This window comes from Pongo pygmaeus, chromosome X, assembly GCF_028885625.2.
Source record: "Pongo pygmaeus isolate AG05252 chromosome X, NHGRI_mPonPyg2-v2.0_pri, whole genome shotgun sequence".
Taxonomy (NCBI): Eukaryota; Metazoa; Chordata; class Mammalia; order Primates; family Hominidae; genus Pongo; species Pongo pygmaeus.
Window position 1 is genome coordinate 54,772,934 of NC_072396.2, and position 22,076 is coordinate 54,795,009.

A 22,076-nucleotide genomic window follows, 5' to 3' on the forward strand; every position below is an offset into this window, starting at 1 on the left:
CTGCTCACCTTGCAGTGGAAGGGCATACTGGGATTGAGAGTAGGGGGCTACCTGCAAGGCATTACTGAAACTATGGGAAAGTGCAGGCAACAGCTGCCTAAGGCTGAGATTTCAGTTGGGGCAAATAAGAACCTAGACTAGAATTAAAAGGGAATTCTGGGAGAACTAGATGACCATAAAAAACTTTGAAAACCTCTAACATATTCTTGGCAATATAAAAGTCTGGCATGCCCACGAAAGACCTAAGAAAGGAGAAGGTGCCAATCACTCACTTCTGGTTGACCTTGAGTTCCTAGGCAAGCAGGAAGTAAATCAAAGGTCATCTTATAAACTGTCTGAAGTTTGATCTCTAACAGAGATCCCTTTGGAAAAGATATCCAGGAAAGGCACTTAGTGAACTCTTCTGACCAATCATGGCTCATCACTAAACGGTACTGGCCCAGGTGTGAACCTTGGGAAACCAGGCTTAAAAATTAAAAATAAATAAATAAAAACAAATCCAACAGGGAGGCCAGGTGTATTGGCTCATGCCTGTAATCCCAGAACTTTGGGAGGCTGAGGCAAGAGGATCTCTTGGGGCCAGGAGTTTGAGACCAGCCTGGACAACATAGCAAGACCCTATCTTTACAAAAATTTTAAAAATTAGCCATGTGGGCCGGGCATGGTGGCTCACGCCTGTAATCCCAGCACTTTGGGAGGCCGAGGCAGGCAGATCACGAGGTTGGAGATCAAGACTATCCTGGCTAACACAGTGAAACCCTGTCTCTACTAAAAATACAAAAAATTAGCTGGGTGTGGTGGCAGGCACCTGTAGTCTCAGCTACTTGGGAGGCTGAGGCAGGAGAATGGCATGAACCCAGGAGGTGGAGCTTGCAGTGAGCAGAGATCGCGCCACTGCACTCCAGCCTGGGCGACAGCGCAAGACTCCATCTCAAAAAAAAAAAAAAAAAAAAAGCTATGTGGGCCAGGCGTGGTGGCTCACGCCTGTAATCCCAGCACTTTGGGGCGGGTGGATCATGAGGTCAGGAGATCAAGACTATCCTGGCCAACATGGTAAAACCCCGTCTCTACTAATACACAAAAAAATTAGCTGGGCGTGATGGCGCGTGCCTGTGGTCCCAGCTACTCATAAGGCTCAGGCAGGGGAATTGCTTGAACCCAGGAGGCGGAGGTTGCAGTGAGCCGAGATCGCACCACTGCACTCCAGACTGGTGACAGAGCAAGGCTTGGTCTCTTAAAAAAAAAAAAAAAATTGTCATGTGTTATGGCATGCACCTGTTAGTCCCAGGTACTAGGGAAGCTGAGGTAGGAGGATTGCTTGAGCCCAGGAGTTTGAGGCTGCAGTGAACTAGATCATGCCACTACACTCCAGCCATGGCTCTTTGAAAAAGAAAATCCAGCAGGGAATTCAATGGCCATACACTGCAGGGAATGTAAAATTTGTCCAGGAAAATCACTAAATAATTAGCAACAAGAAAAACAACAACAACCCTTGACGGGTAGAAGAATCTGATACTAGAGTTCTTTAATATATTATTTAAAATGTCCAGTTTGCACCACAAAATTAAGAGACACGCAAAGAAACAGGAAAGTATGACATATGCAGGAAAAAAGGGGACCCAACAAAAACATCCTGGAGGGGGCCTATATTTTGGACTTAGTAGACAAAGCTTTTATATCAGCTATTATAAATACGGTTGACCCTTGAACAAAACAGGTTTGAACTGTGCAGGCCCACTTATATGTGGATTGTTTTCAACCAAATATGGATCGAAAATACAGTATTCTGGGATGTGAAACCTGCATATATGGAGGGCTGACATTTTGTATATATGTGCATTCCTCAGGACCACCTGTGGAACTTGACTGTGTGGATTTTGGCATACGCAGGAGTCCTGGAACTGAACTCTGCATATACCAAGGGACAAACTGTATATCCAAACTTAGGGAAACTATGGCTAAAAAAATTAAAGTGTGACAACAATATCTCACCAAATAGAGACTACAGATGGAAGTTGTTTTTAAAAAGCAAATTCTAGAGCTTAAAAATACAGTATCTGAAGTGAAAAAATTATATAGAGGGGCCCATTAAGAGATTTTAGTGGGAAAAAGAAATAATCAACCAACAACAGGTTAATCAAGAAATCCACTTTGAAGAACAGAAAGAAAAAAGAATTAAAAAAAAAAGAAAAAAAGAAAAGAAAGAGGCCGGGTGTGGTGGCTACGCCTATAATCCCAGCACTATGGGAGGCCAAGGCAGGCAGATCACTTGAGGTCAGGAGTTCGAGATCAGCCTGGCCAACATGGTGAAACCCTGCCTCTACTAAAAATACAAAAATTAGCCGGGTGTGGTGGTGCGCGTCTGTAATCCCAGCTACTTGGGGGGCTGAGGCACGAGAATTGCTTGAACCCGGGAAGCGGAGGTTGCAGTGAGCCAAGATCACACGACTGCACATCAGCCTGGGTAACAAAGTGAGACTCTGTCTCATAAATTCACAAAATGAGACTCTGTCTCATAAATAAATTGATAGATAGATAAAATAAAAAATAAAAAAATTTAAAAAAGTGAAAGAGCCTCACAGACCTGTTGGACACCATCAAGCATGACAAATATGCATAATAGGAGTTCCAAAAATAGAAGAGAAAAGGGCAGAAAAAATATCAGAATAAATAATAACTCCAAATTTCCAAAACAAATATTAATTTACACATTCAAGAAGCTCAGTGAACTATAACTAAAGTAAATTTAATGAGATCCATACCTAGACACTCATAATCAAATTGATGAAAATCAAAGACAAAAAGAAAATCTTTAAAGAAGACAAAAAATAGACTTGTCATGTATAAGGGACTTCAATAAAATTAAGAGCTGACTTCTCATCGGAAACCATACAGGCCAAAAGACAATGGGATGACACTGTCAAAGTGTTGAAAGAGTAAGACTATCAAAGAAGAATTCAACTAAATCTTTCAAAAATGAAGGAGATCCGGCCGGGCGCAGTGGCTCACACCTGTAATCCCAGTACTTTGGGAAGCTGAAGCAGGCAGATCACTTGAGGTCAGGAGTTTGAGACCAGCCTGGCCAACATGGTGGTACCCTGTTTCTACTAAAAATACAAAAATTAGCCAGGCACAGTGGCAGGCACCTGTAATCCCAGCTACTCGGGAGGCTGAGGCAGGAGAATCACTTGAACCCGGGAGGCGGAGGTTGCAGTGAGCCAAGATCGCGCCAGCCTGGGCAACAAAACGAGACTCCATCTCCAGAAAAAAAAAAAAAAAAAAAAGGAGATCCACACACAACACTGTGCTATAAACTCCTTGAAGAGGGTGACCTTCTCATAGTAACAGACATCATGCTCTGCATGTAGTTGGAGATTGTTATGTTTTAAGAAAATGAGTAACAGTTTTCTATAGGTGAATTTTAATCCATAGAAAAAGAAGTGTGTCTTGTGAAAAGTATGTAATAGAGTTAAGGGCACCAAACTATGCACTGTCTTTTGGGAGCCAACTGTTCAGTTGTGAGAGTTCAAAGGTGGACAAAAGCTAGTCTATACACCAGGGGAGAAGTGGATAAGGTACATACGACTGAGATTTGGAAATAACCAGTTATAACAGTAAAGTAGCCATGCCTCTAGATTTACTCTTTTGTTTACCCATTCTTTATTTCAGAGACCTAATGTTAAGTATCAAAAGCAAAATATTTGTTGTAAAAAAGATTTGAAAAATGGAAGATGACTAACTCTTGGAAACATGCAAAAGGAACTTTATGCTTTCAATGCTCATTCTAATAACTAGTTCTTCTTGATGACTGGAATACAAAGAATACTAAAAAATCTGAATTTCCATTGAACCAAGCATTTTTAGAATAAGACCTTTCCTAAATAATCCCAGCACTTTGGGAGGCTGATGTGGGCAGATCACTTGAGCTCAGAAGCTGGAGACCAGCCTGGGCAACATAAGGAGACCCCATCTCTACTAAAAAAAAAAAAATTAGCTGGGCATGGTAGTGTGCACCTGTGCCCAGCTACTCAGGAGGCTGAGGTGGGAGGATCACTTGAGCCCAGGAGGTCGAGGCTGCAGTGAGCTGTGATGGCACCACTACACTTCAGCCTGAGGGACAGAGTGAGACCCTGTCTCCAAAACAAAACAAATGGAATCTTTATTTTTTTACATTATTTCCCAAAACCCTAGAAAGTCTAAATCCAAATGGTTTTAATTTATTTTACAAAAATGATTTTGCCCTTCAAATTTTTAGGTGCTTATTGCATAAAATAAAACTTTATTAATAGACTTATTAAGCAAAATATTTTGTTTTCAATTTTGTACTTTTCAGTATTTTTTCTATCAACTTTATGGCTGAAAAGGAAGCATCAATAAAGAGAAGAGTTTTAAATAGCTAGCTATTTTAGAGTTCCTATTAAAATAGGATTCTACTTGTATATAATTAAAGAAATTTAACCTGGGCCAGAATAGAAGGTATTAAGAATACCAGATGTTTCTGTGAGCTGGAAGCTGTCACAGTAGTGACACACTTGAATTGGAAATCACCAAAATTTCCTTCTTATTTTCTACTCACCAAACAAAACACAGGCATGCTTTTTCATACCTTATGTTTTATAAGTTGAATTGTACCAGGCCCTTTAACAGCCTTTGATCCAATTTAAGCTAGTCCTTCATGTCCTTGTTTTTTAAAAACAAATTCCATAAATGGAAAAAAAATAAAAATAGAAACACTTCTAATAAAAAACTGGAAATTCATTGCTGCTGACCTAACTTACAAGAAATATTAAAGTGAGTCCTTCAGGATGAAATAAAAGAATGCTAGATAGTTACTCAAATCTACATGAAAAAATAAAGCACACTGCTGAAGAGAACTACATAGGTAAATATAATATTCAGTAGAAATGTACTTTGTATTTATAACTCTACTTTTCCTATCTGATTTCAAAGTCAACTGCATAAAGCAATAACTATAAAATTGTGTCAATGAGCTTATAACATGTAAAGATGTAATGTATATAACAATAATAGTACAAATAAGTTGTGAGGGAATATGTGTGTGTATGTATCACACACATATATATTAGAGAAATGTTTTGTGTACCATTGAAGTTAATTTAGTATTAAACTGAACTAGAGGCCAGGCGAGGTGGCTCACACCTGTAATCCAGCATTCTGGGAGGCCGAGGCGGGTGAATCACCTGAGGTTAGGAGTTTGAGACCAGTCTGGCCAACATGGTGAAACCCCATCTCTACTAAAAATACAAAAAAATTAGCCAGGCATGGTGACGCACACCTGTAATCCCAGCTACTCAGGTAGCTGAGGCAGGAGAATCACTTGAACCCAGAGGCAGAGGTTGCAGTAAGCTGAGATCGCGCCACTGAACTCCAGCCTGGGTGACAGAGTAAGACCCCATCTTAAAAAAAACCAACCAACCAACCAAACGAACAAAAAAACATGACCGGGTGTGGTGGCTCACACCTTTAATCCCAACACTTTGGGAGGCTGAGGCGGGTGGATCACCTGAGGTCAGGAGTTCGAGACCAGCCTGGCTAACATGGTGAAACCCTGTCTCTATTAAAAATACAAAAATTAGCTGCGCGTGGTGGCAGGTACCTGTAATCCCAGCTACTCAGGAGGCTGAGGAAGGAGAATCGCTTGAACCTGGGAGGCGGAGGTTGCAGTGAGCCAAGGTCGCACCATTGCACTCCAGCCTGGGCGACAAGAGCAAAACTTCATCTCAAAACAAACAAAAAACACACAAAAAAACTGAACTAGATTGCTTTTAAATTAAGAAGCTCATTGTGGCTACTACAAGAAAATACCTGAAAAATATAAGAAAAGAATAATGTAGGGCCAGGTACTTTGGCTCACACCTGTAATACCAGCAATTTAGGAGGCTGGGTAGGAGGACTGCTTAAGCCCAGGAGCTTGAGGCCAGCCTGGACAATACAGTGAGAGAGCCTGTATTTAAAAAAAATTTTTTTTTTTTTTAATTAGCTGGGCATGGTAGCACGCTTCTATGGTCCCGGCTACTCAGGAGGCTGATGTGGGAGGATAACTTGAGCCCGGGAGGTTGAGGTTATAGTGAGCTATGATCGCACCACTGCACTCCAGCCTGGGTGACAGGGCAAGACCCTGTCTCAACAAAGAAGAAAAATGAAAAGTATAGTGTAATAGGCCGGGCATGGTGGCTCACGCCTGTAATTCCAGCACTCTGGGAGGCTGAGGTGGGCAGATCACCTGAAGTCAGGAGTTTGAGGCCAACCTGGCCGATGTGGCAAAACCCCGTCTCTACTAAAAATACAAAAATTAGCCAGGTATGGTGGTATGCACCTGTAGTCCCAACTACTTGGGAGGCTGAGCAGAAGAATCACTTGAACCCGGGAGGTGGAGGTTGCAGTCAGCAGAGATTGCACCACTGCACTCTAGCCTGGGTGACAGAGTGAGACTCCGTCCCAAAAAAAAAAAAAGTATAGTATAATAATAATAATTATATATATATATATATATATATATACGTAAAGACACAATAGAATTTAAATGCTACATTGGAAAATATCTATTTAACATAAAAGAAGGCAGGAATACGGAAAGTCAGAGGATGAGGAAAAAAAGAAAAAAATCGAAGATATATAGAAAACAAAGATAACAAAATGACAGGCATAAATCCTACCTTACATTAAATGGAAATGATTTAAATGCCCCAATAAAAAGACAGAGATTTACAGAATAAAAAACATGATTTAACTATATATGATAACAATAAACACAATTCTGATTTAAAGACAGAAATACATTCAAAGTAAAAGAATAGAAAAAGATATGGCATGCAAGCAGTAACCAAAAGAAAGTTGGATTGGTTGTACTAATATCAGAAATAATCTCTCCTCTAGCCATTCAAAATGCCAGAAGGAATGAAGGCTAAGTGGAAGAAGATGGCCCCCTCTCCTGCTATTGTGAGGAAGCAGGAGGCGAAGAAGGTGATGAATCCCGTTTGAGAAAAGGCCTAAGAATTTTGGCACTGGACAGGACATCCAGCCCTAAAGGGACCTCACCCACTTTGTCAAATGGCCCTGCTATATCAGGTTGCAGCGGCAAGGAGCTATATATCTTCTATAAGCGGCTGAAAGTCCCTCCTGCAAATAACCAGTTTACCTAGGCCTTGGACTGCCAAATAGCTACACAACTGCTTAAGCTGGCCTATAAGGACAGACCAGAGACAAAGCAAGAAGATCATTGGCCCAGACTGAGAAGAAAGTTGCCAGAGGGATGTCTCCACTAAGGCCTTTGAGCAGGGATTAACGCTGTCACCACCTTGGTGGAGAACAAGAAAGCTCAGCTGGTGGTGACTGCACGTGACAATGGATCTCATAGAGCTAGCTGTCTTCCTGCCTGCCCTGCATCATAAAATACAAAGGGAAGAGAAGACTGGGATGTCTAGTCCACAGGAAGACTTGCACCACTGTCTCCTTCACACAGATTAACTTGGCAGACAAAGGAGCTTTGGCTAAGCTGGTGGAAGCCATCAGAACCAATGACAATGACAGACAGGATGAGATCCACTGTCACTAGGGAGGCAATATCCTGGGTCCAAAATCTCTGGCTCTCACTGCCAAGCTGGAAAAGGCAAAGGCTTAAGAACTTCCCATTGGCCGGGCGCGGTGGCTCACGCCTGTAATCCCAGCACTTTGGGAGGCCGAGACAGGCGGATCACCTGAGGTCAGGAGTTTGAGACCAGCCTGACCAACACAGAGAAACTCCATCTCTACTAAAAATACAAAATTAGCTGGGTGTGGTGGCACATGCCTGTAATCCCAGGTACTAGGGAGGCTGAGGCAGGAGAATTGCTTGAACCTGGGAGGTGGAGGTTGCAGTGAGCTGATATCACGTCATTGCACTCCAGCCTGGGCAACAAGAGCGAAACTCTGTCTAAAAAAAAAAAACCTTCCCATTAAGCTGGGTTAAATGTAGACTGTTGAGTTTTCTGGACAAATAATAATAATAATTCTCCTTCAGCCAAAGAAAATGAAATATAAATTAAGAAGACATAACAATTATAAACATATGTGCAACTGTGTTCCAAAATACACAAAGCAGAATTGACAGAATTGAGGGGAGAAATTCAACAATGGTTGGAGACTTCTTCTTTTTTTTTTTTTTTTTCTTTTTGAGATGGAGTCTCGCACTGTCGCCCAGGCTGGAGTGCAGTGGCAAGATCTCGGCTCACTTACAGCTCTGCCTCCTAGGTTCACGCTATTCTCCTGCCTCAGCCTCCCGAGTAGCTGGGACTACAGGCACCCGCCACCACACCGGGCTAATTTTTTGTATTTTTAGTATAGATGGGGTTTCACCATGTTAGCCAGGAGGGTCTCGATCTCCTGACCTTGTGATCTGCCCACCTCGGCCTCCCAAAGTGCTGGGATTACAGGCGTGAGCCACCGCGCCCTGCCAGTTGGAGACTTCTATAACCCACTTTTAACAACTGATAGAACTAGGCAGATGATCAACAGAGAAATAGAAGACTTGAACAGCCCTCTAAACCAATGAGGCCTAACAGACATATATGAACATTCCACCCAACAACAGCAGAATACATACTTTTCTTTAGCATACATGAGTTCAAGACCAGCCTGGGCAACATAAGGAGACCTTGTCTCTAAAACAAATAAAAAAAAAATAGCAGGACATGGTGGCATGTGCCTGTAGTCCCAGCTACTTGGGAGTCTGAGGCAGAAAGATCACTTGAGTGAGACCAGGAGGTTGAGGCTGCAGTGAACGATGATCATGCCACTACACTCAACCCTGGACAACAGAGTGAGACCCTGTCTCAAAATAATAATAATAATAATAAGCACAAGACTTATACACTAAAAACTAAAAATGATTGTTGAAAGAAATTTAAAGACAACCTGGCTGGGCGTGGTGGCTCACGACTGTAAACCCAGCACTTTGGGAGGCTGAGGTGGGTGGATCACATGAGGCCAGGAGTTCAAGACCAGCCTGGCCAACATGGCAAAACCCTGTCTCTACTAAAAATAGAAAAATTAGCCAGGTGTGGTGGTGCATGTCTGTAATCCCAGCTACTCGGGAGGCTGAGGCATGAGAATTGTTTAAACCCAGGAGGCAGAGGTTGCAGTAAGCTGAGATCATGCCACTGCACTCCAGCCTGGGCGACAGAGAGAGACTCTGTTCACAGACATCCCATGTTCACAGATTGGAAGACAACATTTTAAAGATAACAATACTCCCCAAATTGATATATAGAGTCAATACTCTATCTAAATTCCAACTGGTTTTTCAGAAATTGACAAGCTGATTCTAAAATTTACATGAAAATTCAAATTACCCAGAATAGTCAAAACAATCATGAAAGAGAAGAACAAATTTAGAGAACTCAATTTACAATTTCAAAACACATGATAAGCTATAGGAATCAAGACAGTATGGGATTGGCATAAGGACAGACACAGAGATCAACGGAGTAGAATTAAGATTACAGAAATATATCTATCCATTTATGGTCAGTTGATTTTCAATAAGGGTACCAAGACAACTCAATGGGGGAAAAACAGTCTTTTCAACAAAAAGTGCTAGGAGAAGGAGATATCCACATACCAAAAAAAAAAAAAAAAAAAAGAATCTGGATCTTTAACTCACACCATATGCACAGATTAACTCATAATGGATCAAAGAACTAAATGTAGCCGGGTGCAGTGGCTCAGGCCTGTAATCCCAGCACTTTGGGAGGCCGAAGCGGGTGGAACACCTGAGGTCAGGAGTTCGAGATCAGCCTGGCCAACATGGCGAAACCCTGTCTCTACTAAAAATATAAAAATTAGCCAGGTGTGATGGCATGCACCTGTAGTCCCAGCTACTTAGGAGGCTGAGGCAGGAGAATCGCTTGAACCTGGGAGGTGGAGGTTACGGTGAGCTGAGATTGCGCCACGGCACTCCAGCCTGGGCGACAGGGCGAGACTCTGTCTCAAAAAAAAAAAAAAAAAAAAAAAAAAGAACTAAATGTAAAAGATTCACTATAAAACTCCTAGAAGAAAATATAGGAATAGGCCGGGCGTGGTGGCTCATGCCTGTAATCCCAGCACTTTGGGAGGCCAAAGTGGGCAGATCACCTGAGGTCAGGAGTTTGAGACCAGCCTGGCCAACATGGTGAAACCCCGTCTCTACTAAAAATAAAAAATTAGTGGGGTGTGGTGGCACGCGCCTGTGTCCCAGCTACTCAGGAGGCTAAGGCAGGAAAATCGCTTGAACCTGGGAGGCGGAGGCTGCAGTGAGCCGAGATCGCGCCACTGCACTCCAGCCTGGGCGACAGAGTGAGACTCTATCTCAAAACAAAACAAAACAAACAAACAAAAGAAATTATAGGAATAAATTTTCATGACCTTAAGTTAGGCAATAGATTTTTTTCTTTTTTCTCCTTCTTTTCAATTACTATAGAGTCAATGGTGAGCCAACGGAATTTTAGATATGACAGTAAAAGCACAAGTAACAAAAGAGAAGAAACAGATTAGATTTTAAAACCATTAAAAACTTTTTGTGCTTCAAAAGACACTATCAAGAAAGTGAAAAGACAACCTAAGAATAGGAGATGATATTTGAAAAATCATATCCAGTAAGGCTCTAGTCCTTACTCACAACTCAACAATTTCTCTACATTCTCTCCAACACTTGTTACTGTCTTAAAATTTTTTTTTTCTTTTTTTCGCCTCATATGTCCTATGTCCTTGGGAATTGCCTTTTTAAATTTCAGCCATTTTAAGTGGGTGTAAAGTTGTATCTCATTGTGCCTTTGATTTACATTTCCTTAATAACTAATGTTATAGAACATCTTTTCATGTATTTATCAGTCATTCATATATCTTCTTTAGAAAAATGCCTATTTGAATCTTTTGCCCATTTTAAAATTGGATTTTTGAATCTTTTATTGTTGAGTTGTTGAACCCTCATGCCCTGCTGGTGTGACTGTAAAATGGTGCAGCTATTTTGGAAAAAAAGTCCGGTAATTCCTCAAAAGATTAAACATAGAGTTCCCATCTCATCCAGCAATTCCACTCCTACATATCTGTCTAAGAGAAATGAAAACATATGTACACATAAAAATTTGAACACAACTGTTCATAGCAGCATTATTCGTAATAGCAAAAAAATAGAAAACAACACAAATGTCTAATCACTGATGAATGAATAAAATGTGGCATATCCATAGAATGGAGTATTATTTGGCAACAAAAAGAAATGAAATACCAATACATGTTACAACACAGTTAAACTTTGTAAATACTATGCTAAGTGAAAAAAGTCACAAAAGACCACATAATGTATGATTCCATTTACATGAACTGTCCAAAGTAGGCAAATCTTATTTTATTTTATTTATTTTATTTTATTTTTTTGAGACAGGTCTTGCTCTGTTGCCCAGGCTGGAGTGTAATGGCGTGAACACAGATCACCGCAGCCTCAACCTCCTAGGCTCAAGCAATCCTCCTGTCTCAGCCTTCTGAGTAGCTGGGACTACAGGCATGCGCCACCATGCCTGGCTAATTTTATAGAGATGGGGTCTCACTTTGTTGCCCAGGCTGGTCTCAAACTCCTGGGCTCAAGCAATCCTCCTGCCTTGGCCTCCCAAAAAGGAGCAGACAAATCTATAGAGACAAAAAATACTTTAGTGATTGATGAGGCTGGAGGACGGGGGAAGTGGGAATAAATGGGGGGGCTACTACTCATAGAAAAGGGGTTTCTTTTTGAGGTGATGAAAGTGTTCTCATGGATAAACATACATTTTAATATTATGCAGCAATAAAAAACGAAGTACTGATACATGTTATAAAATGTTTGACTCCCAAAAACATTATAAGTAAAAGAAGCCAGTCACGAAACCACATATTATTGTGTAACTGTATTGATACAAAATGTTTCAGCAAAGGCAAATCTATAGAAACAGAAAGCAGATTTGTGGTTGCCTGGGGCCTGTGGTTGGGGGTTTGGGGTAGAGGAGCTACAATGAGGGATGACTATGAATATGTACATGTTTTTTGTGGAATGTTGAAAATATTCCAAAATCAAATTGTGGTAATAGCTGCACAAGTCTGTAAATTGTATAAGTTAAATGAGTGAACATTATGATATGTGAAATATCTCAATAAAACTGTAATTTTTTTAAAAAATTAAAAGTGAAGAAGCAAAAGAAATACCTACTTTCCAACTCATTTATAAGGCAGCTTTTCCCTGATATCAAACCAGAAAAAGATAGTATCAAAATTTTCAAAATATGAAACAAAAAGATGAAAACTGTAAACCAATATACTTATTGAACTTAATAAAGGGCATCTACAAAAACTTACAGTTAACATTATAATTTATGGCAAAAGACAGAAGGTTTTCTCCTTGGAAGAACAAGGCAAGGACGTCCAATATAAAGTTTTAGCTAGTACAATAGTAAGAAGAAATAAAAGGCATAAAGATTAAAAAGGGAGAAACAAAAAAGTCTGTATTCGCAGATGACATAATTGCTCACTCAAAAAAATCCCAAAGAATCTATAAGAAAATTTCTAGAACAAATATGTTTAACAAAATCTTCAGATGTAAGGTCGACACACAAAAATTAATCATATTTCTCTACCAATGTATGATTGGAAACCCTGTAGAAATAAAATAAATCCTTAGGTATAAATAAATCAAAACACATATAGAATCTGTAAGCTGAAAACTATAAAAAGCAGATAAAACATATCTAAGAAGACCTGGAGAAATGAACTGTACACCAAACTCCCATGACATGCAATTTGCCTATATAACAAACCTGCATATGTACCCCTGAGCCTAAAATAAAAGTTAAAAAAAAAGACAAAAAAAGGAGAGAGAGCCTATGTTTATTGATTGGAAGACTCAGCACAGTAAAAATGTCAATTCTCCCCAAAATTGATACATAGATTTAACATAATTCCAATCAAAATCACGGCAGGATTTTTTTTAGATATAGTCAAGCTGATTCTAAAATTTATATGAAAAGGAAGAGGAAGTAGAGTAGCTAAAACAGTTTTGAAAAAAAAAAAGTTTCAGGAAACATAATACCTAATTTTAACAATAATAATTTTAAAAGTTGCTATAAAACTACAATAATCAAAATAGTGTGGTATTGGTGAAAGGACAGACACATAGATTAATTGGAACAGAATAAAGAGTCCAGAAAGAGATTGACATATATACATATGGCTAATTGATTTTTCAAAAAGGTACAAAAGCTATTCAATGGAGAAAGGACGGTCTCTTCCACAAATGGTAACGTAATAATTGAATATCAATATGCAAAAAAGAACCTCACCCAAAACCTCACACCTTATACAAAAAGTAATTCCAAATGTGTCATAAATCTAAATGTAAACATAAAACTATTAAACTTTTAGGAGAAAACATAGAGGAAAATCTTTGTGACCTGTGTTTAGCCAGAGTTCTTAAATATTACACCAAAATGACAATTAAAAAAAAAATTTGATAAAGTATACTTTATTAAAATCATAAACTGTCGCTTTGCCAATGACACTGTTAAGAGAATGAAGAGACAAGCTATAGACTTGAATAATATATTTGTAAATCACATGTCCTACAAAGGATTTTTATCAAAAATATAGAAAAAACTCTCAAAAATCAGCCATATGAAAACCAACAACCTAATTTTCTAAAATGACAAAAATTGTTGCCTTTGGGATAAATTGAGTAAAGGATACATAGGTACATAGGATCCCTCTGTATTATTTAACTGCATGTAAATCGACAATTATCTCAATGAAAATTTCAATTAAAAATAAAACAGGATACAAAAAAATAGCAAAAGACTTGAACAAACACTTTACCACAGAGGATATACAGATCACAAATAAGTGCAAGAAAAAAATGCTCAACATCACTAACCATTAGGGGAATGAAAATTATAATAAAATAACCACTTTATATCATCAAATACCTATTGGATTGGCTAAAAAAAGAATACTAGTACTACCAAGTGCTGAAGAGCATCAGAAAAACTGGAAGTCTCGCACATTGCTGGCAAAATGTAAAATGATACAGCTGCTTGGGAAAATGGTTTGTTAGTTTTTTAAAAATGTTAAATATGCATACCATATGATGCAGCAATCTCATTTCTGGGTATTTCATCCAAGTGATCTGAAAACTTATGTTCACCCAAAAAGCTGTATGTGACTATTTACGGGAGCTTTATTTGTAAAACCCCAAACTAGAAACAACCCAAATGTCCTCCAACCGGTGAATGGATAAACAGACTGTGGTACATCCATTATAACACAAAATAAGTTGAGGAATCCCAAAGACAGTCTCCAGAGACATGTTTTTACCATGAGATCATACTTCTCTGGCCATGCTTACTTAGAAACAGGTGGACACCTGACTGTAGAACAGCCCAACTATAGGCCAGGCAATGGGCTCTGACCCATTTCTTGGCATGAAAAAGATGAGCAGGGACACTCAAATTTTCTGTCCCTGGAATCTAACAAAGGTCAGTTAAATAAGGACCTGAAAGTGAAAGAATGCTTTGGGATCACGAGTAACCAGTGTTATCTAACAGCCAGTTTTGGGAAAGCAGAAACTATACATAAAATGAAGCCATTTGGGAATGAAACAATAAAATAAAGTATAGCTATTAGTGATACTGCATCAGACTGAAGGTTCATGTACTTCTGCTATTAAATCCCCAGAGCTGCCTTCAATCTAAGTCTACCCCTTAATTCTGTCTTTACAAGATCATCCAAGTACAGTTCCTGTTCTTGGGTTCTGTATTAGTTGTCTATTACTGTTGTAACTAATTACCACAAACCTAGTGGCTTCAAACAACACAAATTGATCTTATAGTTCTCTAGGTTACAAGCCTAACGTGGGCCTCACTGGCCTAAAATCAAGGTGTTGCCAGGGCCGTGTTCCTTCTGAAGGCTATAGGAGAGATCTGTCCCCTGGCCTTTCCAGCTTCCAGAAGTTGCCTCCATTCCTTGGTCTGTGGCACTCTTCCTCCATCTTCAAAGCCAGCAATGTTGCACCTTTCTGACACTGTTTCCCTTTTCTCTGACTCTTCTGTGTTTCTTCTCTTCTACTTTTAAAGATCCTAGTGATTACACTGGACCTACCTGGATAATCCAGGATAATCTCCCTATCTTAGAGTCAGCAGATTAGCAACTTTAATCCCATCTGCAAGCTTAATTCTCCTTTGCCATATATCCTACCATGGTCACAAGTTTCAGGGATTTGCACATGGACGTTTTGGGGGGGGGGGAATTATTCTGCCTACGACAAGTTCTATTGGGATTTCACATATGTCTTTACAATACATCCTTAACCCCCACCTTGACTATGCACATATAACCAAAGAGGCCTGACCTGATTAACAACTTCTATATTAGTTAAGTAGAGATTGATGCTCTTATTTTTCAAAGTCAAAGAAGTATATTTTACTAATATTCTTATAACTAATAAACAAAGATCTCTTCAGATAAGAGCATGAGTGTATATATGTATATATTTCTTTTTATGAGACGGAGTTTCATTCTTGTTGAGTGTGTGTGTGTGTGTATATATATATATACATACATACATACATATTATTTTTATATATATATACATACATATATATATGTATGTATGTATTTTAGATGGAGTTTCGCACTTGTCACCCAGGCTGGAGTGCAATGGCACAATCTCGGCTCACTGCAACCTCCGCTTCCAGGGTTCAAGCAATTCTCCCATCTCAGCCTCCTGAGTAGCTGGGATTACAGGCGCCTGCCACCACATCCAGCTAATTTTTGTATTTTTAGTAGAGATGGGGTTTCACCATGTTAGCTAGGCTGGTTTCGAACTCCTGACCTCAGGAGATAGGCCCACCTCAGCCTCCCAAAGTGTTGGGATTACAGGCGTGAGCCACTGCGCCCGGCCGAGTATATTTTTAAGATTATCTTGTTACCAACAAACTCTCCAACAAACTCTAAATGCTAGACCAGAAGTTCCCACTGACTGATAACATTTCAAAAATTATTGTGGGGATTGGCATTGGGCTTCCAGCTGCTGGTTTTCCAAATAAAAGCATGAACCATACTCAGCTTCTCTCTACAATCTATCAATTATCCTAATCATTATTACATAAAAGGACATTTAACATCAAAAACAGAAAATAATCTCAGAATAATGTGTACTTCTTTAAATTATTTTAGCCTAATTAAAAATAAATTGTATTATAATCATTTTCCTAATTTTGCTAATCTTGGACTAGATTTTTTAAAAATTACTTTTATGACTGATTTACCTGTAGCAACTATGCCATTGTCCACATGTGTCAAGGACTGGGGGCGGCTTCGAAGTTTGCTTTTGAAAGATCTTGGTCGACGTGGTGATGCAGGTGGCAAAGGAATCTCAGTAGATTGGGTTTTGCTATCTTTAATTGACCGAAGGCGTTCATAGAGCTCCTGCAGCTCCTTATTCTGCTGGGTTTGAAGATTTACCACCTCCTGAATGTGTCTGAATGAAAATCATGCAAAAAGCATTTTAATGGCACTGGCTCCATAAAGATGAGCCAAGAAACTCTAAACCAGTATAAGTAAAGTTTAACAAGGAATTTAGATTAAGAATGAGGAAATAGAGACTAGGCACAATGGCTTACATCCATAATCCCAGCACTTTGGGAAGCCAAGGCAGGAGTATTGTTTCAGGCTAGAAGTTCGAGACAAGCCTGGGTAACATAGGGAGACCCTATCTCTCTAAAAAAAAACAAAATTAGCTGGGCACGGTGGTGCATGCCTGTAGTCCCAGCTACTCAAAAGGCTGAGGTGGGACGATCACTTGAGCCCAGGAATTCAAGGCTGCAGTGAGCCAAGATCACACCACTGCACTCCAGACTGGGTGACAGAGAGAGACCTTGTCAAAAAAAAAAAAAAGAAAGAAAGAGAGAGAGAGAGAGAGAGAGAGGGAGGAAGGAAGGAAGGAAGGAGGAAATACAGAGTATTTTCACAATTTCCAGAGGGGAAGTGGGAAATGCCTTCCTAAGCATAACATTTAACTGTAATAATCACTCATGAAGAAAAAGATGAACAAATTTCTAAAACTGAAATACAGTGAAAGTCAGTAAAACAAAATGTAAAGTCAAATAGTATTAATAATATTAACATTTTTTGCCGGACGCAGTGGCTCATGCCTGTAATCCCAGCACTTTGGGAGGCTAAGGCAGGAGGATCGCTTGAGCCCAGGAGTTTGATACCAGCCTAGACAACATAGTGAGACCCTGTCTCTCTGAAAAAAAAAAAAAAAAAATCAGCCGGGTATGATGGCATGTGCCTGTAGTAAAAGCATCTCGGGATGCTGAGGCAGGTAGATCTCTTGAGCCAGAGGTTGAGGCTTCAGTGAGCCATGACAGCACCACTGCACTCCAGCCTGGGCGAGACAGCAAGACCTCATCTTAATAATAATAATTGTAATAGTAATAAAAGAAAGAATAAATAAAAATCGGTGAAGAAACCATAATGCTAAAAGAACACTGAAGGATGAATAAATTATCTTTTAAGATCCCTTCTAGGCCAGGCGTGGTGTCTCATGTCTGTAATCCCAGCCCTCTGGGAGGCTGAGACAGGAGGATGGCCTGAGGCTAGAAGTCTGAGACCAGCCTGGGCAACACAAGGAGACCTCATCTCTACAAAAAAATTTAAATATTAGCTGGATGTGTTACACGTCTGTAGGCCCAGATACTTGGGAGGCTGAGGTGGGAGGATGGCTTGAGCCCAGGTGGTAGAGGCTGCAATGATCCATGACTGCACCACTGCACTCCAGCCTGGGCAACATAGTAAGACTCTGTCTCAAAATAAAAGATCCTTTCCAGGTCTTGAGTTCTATGAGGTTATGAGAATCCATGTCTCACATTCAAAATTAAGTAGATATTCATAACCAGCCAGTTACAAAAAACTAGCCAGCTACAAAAGCTACCAGTCATTTGACAATGGTTTAAAAGAACCATTAAAAACAGCAATAGAAGGCTGGGTGCAATGGCTCACGCCTGTAATCCCAGCACTTTGGGAAGGCTAAGGCGGGCAGATCACGAGCTCAGGAGATTGAGATCATCCTTACTAACACGGTGAAACCCCGTCTCTACTAAAAATACAAAAAATTAGCCAGGCATGGTGGCGGGTGCCTATAGTCCCAGCTACTCGGGAAGCTGAGGCAGGAGAATGGCGTGAACCCAGGAGGCGGAGCTTGCAGTGAGCCGAGATCGCGCCACTGCACTCCAGCTGAGGCAACAGAGCCAGACTCCATCTCAAAAAAAAAAAAAAAACCAAAAAAACCAAACCAAACCAAAACAAAACAAAAGCAATAGAATACTTATATCACAAATATGAAACTGCTTTAATAACTTTTATTATAAAAAGTATCAGTGTACATATACTGTATAGTACCTAACATATAAGTTGACGTATACATAATGTAATGTCAAGCCTGTATATATATTTTAAAGTGGAATATCAGCCTTCTGGTGATGAATATTTAAAGTATATATTCACAATTTTCTTGCAAGCTCAAGTTAAAAACATTGAAACAAGTTAGAGAGAAAATATTATAATTATCTATCACTGGAATGACAGTTTTGGGTTTTTTCTTCTCTGGGCAAGGCCTTAGAAACTAAGAAATTTCCAAGGATTTTAACCTGCTTTAATTCTTGAAGCACTCGAACGTAGCATCCAAGTGGAGCATTATTCAAGCTTGTAAGAACTTGACTAAAATCCAGCTTTTTATTTTATTTTTTGAGATGGAGTCTCGCTCTGTCACCCAGGCTGGAGTGCAGTGGTGCGATCTCGGCTCACTGCAACCTCTGCCTCCAAGGTTCAAGCAATTCTCCTGCCTCAGCCTCCTGAGTAGCTGGGATTACAGGCGCGCGCCACCACGTCCGGCTAATTTTTGTATTTTTAGTAGAGAAGGGGTTTTGCCATGTTGGCCAGTGTGGTCTCAAACTCCTGACCTCAGGTGATCCACCTGCCTCAGCCTCCTAAAGTGCTGGGATTACAGGCATGAGCCACTGTGCCCAGCCAAATCCAGCTTTTTACATGCCTATAATTTTAGTCCTCCCTGGTTCTCCCTGCTTTACAAATTGTTCAAGTCCCAGAACAATGCGGAAATTCTCTAAAGCATAAGATATATTCAAAAATTGCTAGAGTTGGTTTCAACTTTTCAAAGTAAGGGCATCAATAGGAGGCTAGTAATTAACTTATGAGTATATACATATAATAGAATACTTTGAAACAGTCAAAAATATAATGATACAGATATATATCCAAGATACTATGAAATGGTAAAGAAAACCAAGATATAAGAACAGTCTTGCAGTGTAAGTTACTATTTGGGGAACAAAGAATGAAATATGCATATTTGTTTGTACAGTTATAGACTAACTGGATATACAAGAAACAGGTAATATTTATTGTGTCTAAGGAGAGAACCTGGATAGTTCAGCTGCAGTGCTAGGAGGGAGACTACTGGTTATCCTTTTGTACCTTTTGAATTTTGAACCATGTGGATAGAATTAGAATTCAGCAACTTAATATGAATTTCTTTTCTTTTTTTTTAGACGGAGTCTTGCTCTATTACCCAGGCTGGAGTGCAGTAGCGCACGATCTGGGCTCACTGCAACCTCCACCTCCTGGGCTTAAGCGATTCTCCTGCCTGGACCTCCCAAGTAGCTGGGAGTACAGGCGTCTGCCACCACACCTGGCTAATTTTTGTATTTTTTTTTTTAAAGTAGAGACAAAGTTTCACCATGTTGGCCAGGCCGGTCTTGAACTCCTGACCTCAAGTGATCCACCTGCCTCTGCCTCCCAAAGTGCTGAGATTACAGGCTGAGCCACCATGCCCAGCTGGCCTGAATTTCTTTTTTTTAAATGACCTATTTTATAAAACTAAATACAAAACAGCATTCTATTGACAAAATATATCATCATAATATCACTAGTGAAGGTTGATTACCTCAGTCACCAAATAATAAGCTTGATCTTGAAAGTATCTTACCTTTTCCTAAAGAAGATGAATCACTATCTCTGATTATAATAAATCAGCTGTTTACTTATCAAATGTGAAATTATATAAGAATAGTTGTAAAATCTAAAACCAAAAGTCCTGAAGAATAAGGATTGTAAAGGTTAGCAAAAAGAGTAATTAAATCATATTGGTAAATAAGCAACTGTAATAGTCTTGAGACTATGAAAACATTTTATATATAAGAACTTTTTCTCATTCATAAATGTTTAGCATTAGCATTCTTTGTAGTTTTCAATCATTAAAATGTCACCAATCCTAAATTAGTTACCAATCAAATACTAAGTTCTATAAAACCTAGGGCAACCAGATTTGTGACAAAAGAGAAACAGTCCTTACTTTTCTCGTAATCTTTGAAGCTCCACCTTCAAGTCCTCATCCTCTATTTCTGATTCATCATCACTGCTCATTGGGGAAGATGGCGAATAGAAGAGTGAACTCTGTGTTTGAGCATAAGCTTGTTCTTCGTGGTGTGGTAAGCGCTGATTACTCTCTGGACCAGTCTTTGCCACTGACTTTCCACTGCCAGCAAGACTGGCTGAAAATTCACTATCAGAGCTAGGCTGTTTCCCAGCAGTCAATATCTCTCTCTCTTTAAGCAACAGTTCAGATCCAGACTGCATGCTACTTCCTGTGGCTGAAGTTTCTTCCAATTCCTTTTCTGGGGTCACTGAAGACACATCAGTCTCACAAGCTGCACTGAAAGATAAGAAGTTGTCACCTTGTTTGGGAACTCCTTTATTTTCTTTACAGGTTTCCTGAAGAGCTTGTAACTTCTCAGAAGAAAACAAAGTTTTTGGATTTTGTGTGGCAGGTTCTATTTCTACCAACTGAGACTTTGCTGTTTCAATAAAGGCTTCTTCACTAGAATGGTTTGTCTCACTGAACACTGATATGTGTTCTATTCCAAAAGATGTCATTTTTGCTGACTGCTGCTGAGGAACTGTAATCACCTGAGATATAAAAACATAAAAGTGGTTAGCATAGCACAGACAAGTAGATGGTCTGCTGTGATGTATATGTATTGATACTAGCAAAACTTAAAAATTTAATCTATACCCCCAAATTCACTCTTTCAATCAGGCCCCTTGGGTAAAGAGAGTGGGCATCATATTGCTCAAATAAAATTCCACAATTAGAGTTGCTGAGATTCTAAAGGAAGTGAAATTACATTTATAAAAGAGGACCCACCCACCCGCCAAAAGAAAACCTATTTCTGTGCTCTCTACCAGCTACTAAAATCTCCACTTCTTTAGACTCATCTTTACTGATGGCTTCAAAAGGTGAGGGAATGCATGCAAGATGAACAAATTAAATATGACAATGATCTACATTTAAAGTAAGTATCATCGGCCGGGCGTGGTGGCTCATGCTTGTAATCCCAGCACTTTGAGAGGCCGAGGCAGGCGGATCACCTGAGGTCAGGAGTTCAAGACCAGCCTGGCTAACATGGTGAAACCCCGTTTCTACTAAAAATACAAGAAATTAGCCGGTCGCGGTGGCGCGCACTTGTAATCCCAGCTACTCGGGAGGCTGAGGCAGTAAAATCGCTTGAACCAAGGAGACGGAGGTTGCAGTGAGCTAAGATCACACCATTGCACTCCAACTGGGCAACAAGAGTGAAACTCCATCTCAAAAAAAACAAAAACAAAAACAAAAATGGAAGTATCACCTACAGACCAAGATCTCCAGTGGCTGTTACATTTTATAATGCCCTTGTAGATAAGGATTCAATCAAAGACACAAACCTGGAACCGACCCCGCTGAAATGATCCACTCATTGCTTTACATCTATTCAAAGCCCTAGTATCAGCTGTGGACTCCCGTGTCAGAGGAATGGGATCAGGAGCAATTGCTGATCTCATCTCTTCTGTTTCCACTGCAAGTTTTGCCAAATTGTAAGTGAAAAAGAGAAAATTGTTTGTTAAGACTAAATTTGTTTACATTACCAAAAATGAAGAAAAGTAGAAAAAGCTTAACTCCTGCTAGACAA

The 22,076-nt window shown here is 39.7% G+C and overlaps 1 protein-coding gene across 8 annotated transcripts in view; it reads right to left on the minus strand.

Annotated features, from left to right (window-relative positions):
• The window catches only part of WNK3 (WNK lysine deficient protein kinase 3), a 175,897-nt gene that overhangs the window by 22,233 nt on the left and 131,588 nt on the right, over positions 1 to 22,076 (minus strand). For 7 of the 8 annotated variants that reach the window (XM_054471276.2, XM_063660252.1, XM_063660249.1 and 4 more), the window contains 3 exons: positions 21,832 to 21,962; positions 20,423 to 21,036; positions 16,320 to 16,531 (listed from right to left, as the gene is read on the minus strand). In XM_054471276.2, coding sequence (XP_054327251.1) covers positions 16,320 to 16,531; positions 20,423 to 21,036; positions 21,832 to 21,962 — 957 coding nt within the window. Of the gene's footprint in view, positions 1 to 12,214; positions 12,245 to 16,319; positions 16,532 to 20,422; positions 21,037 to 21,831; positions 21,963 to 22,076 lie in introns of all 8 variants that reach the window. The other variant, XM_054471277.2, reaches the window with a different exon arrangement.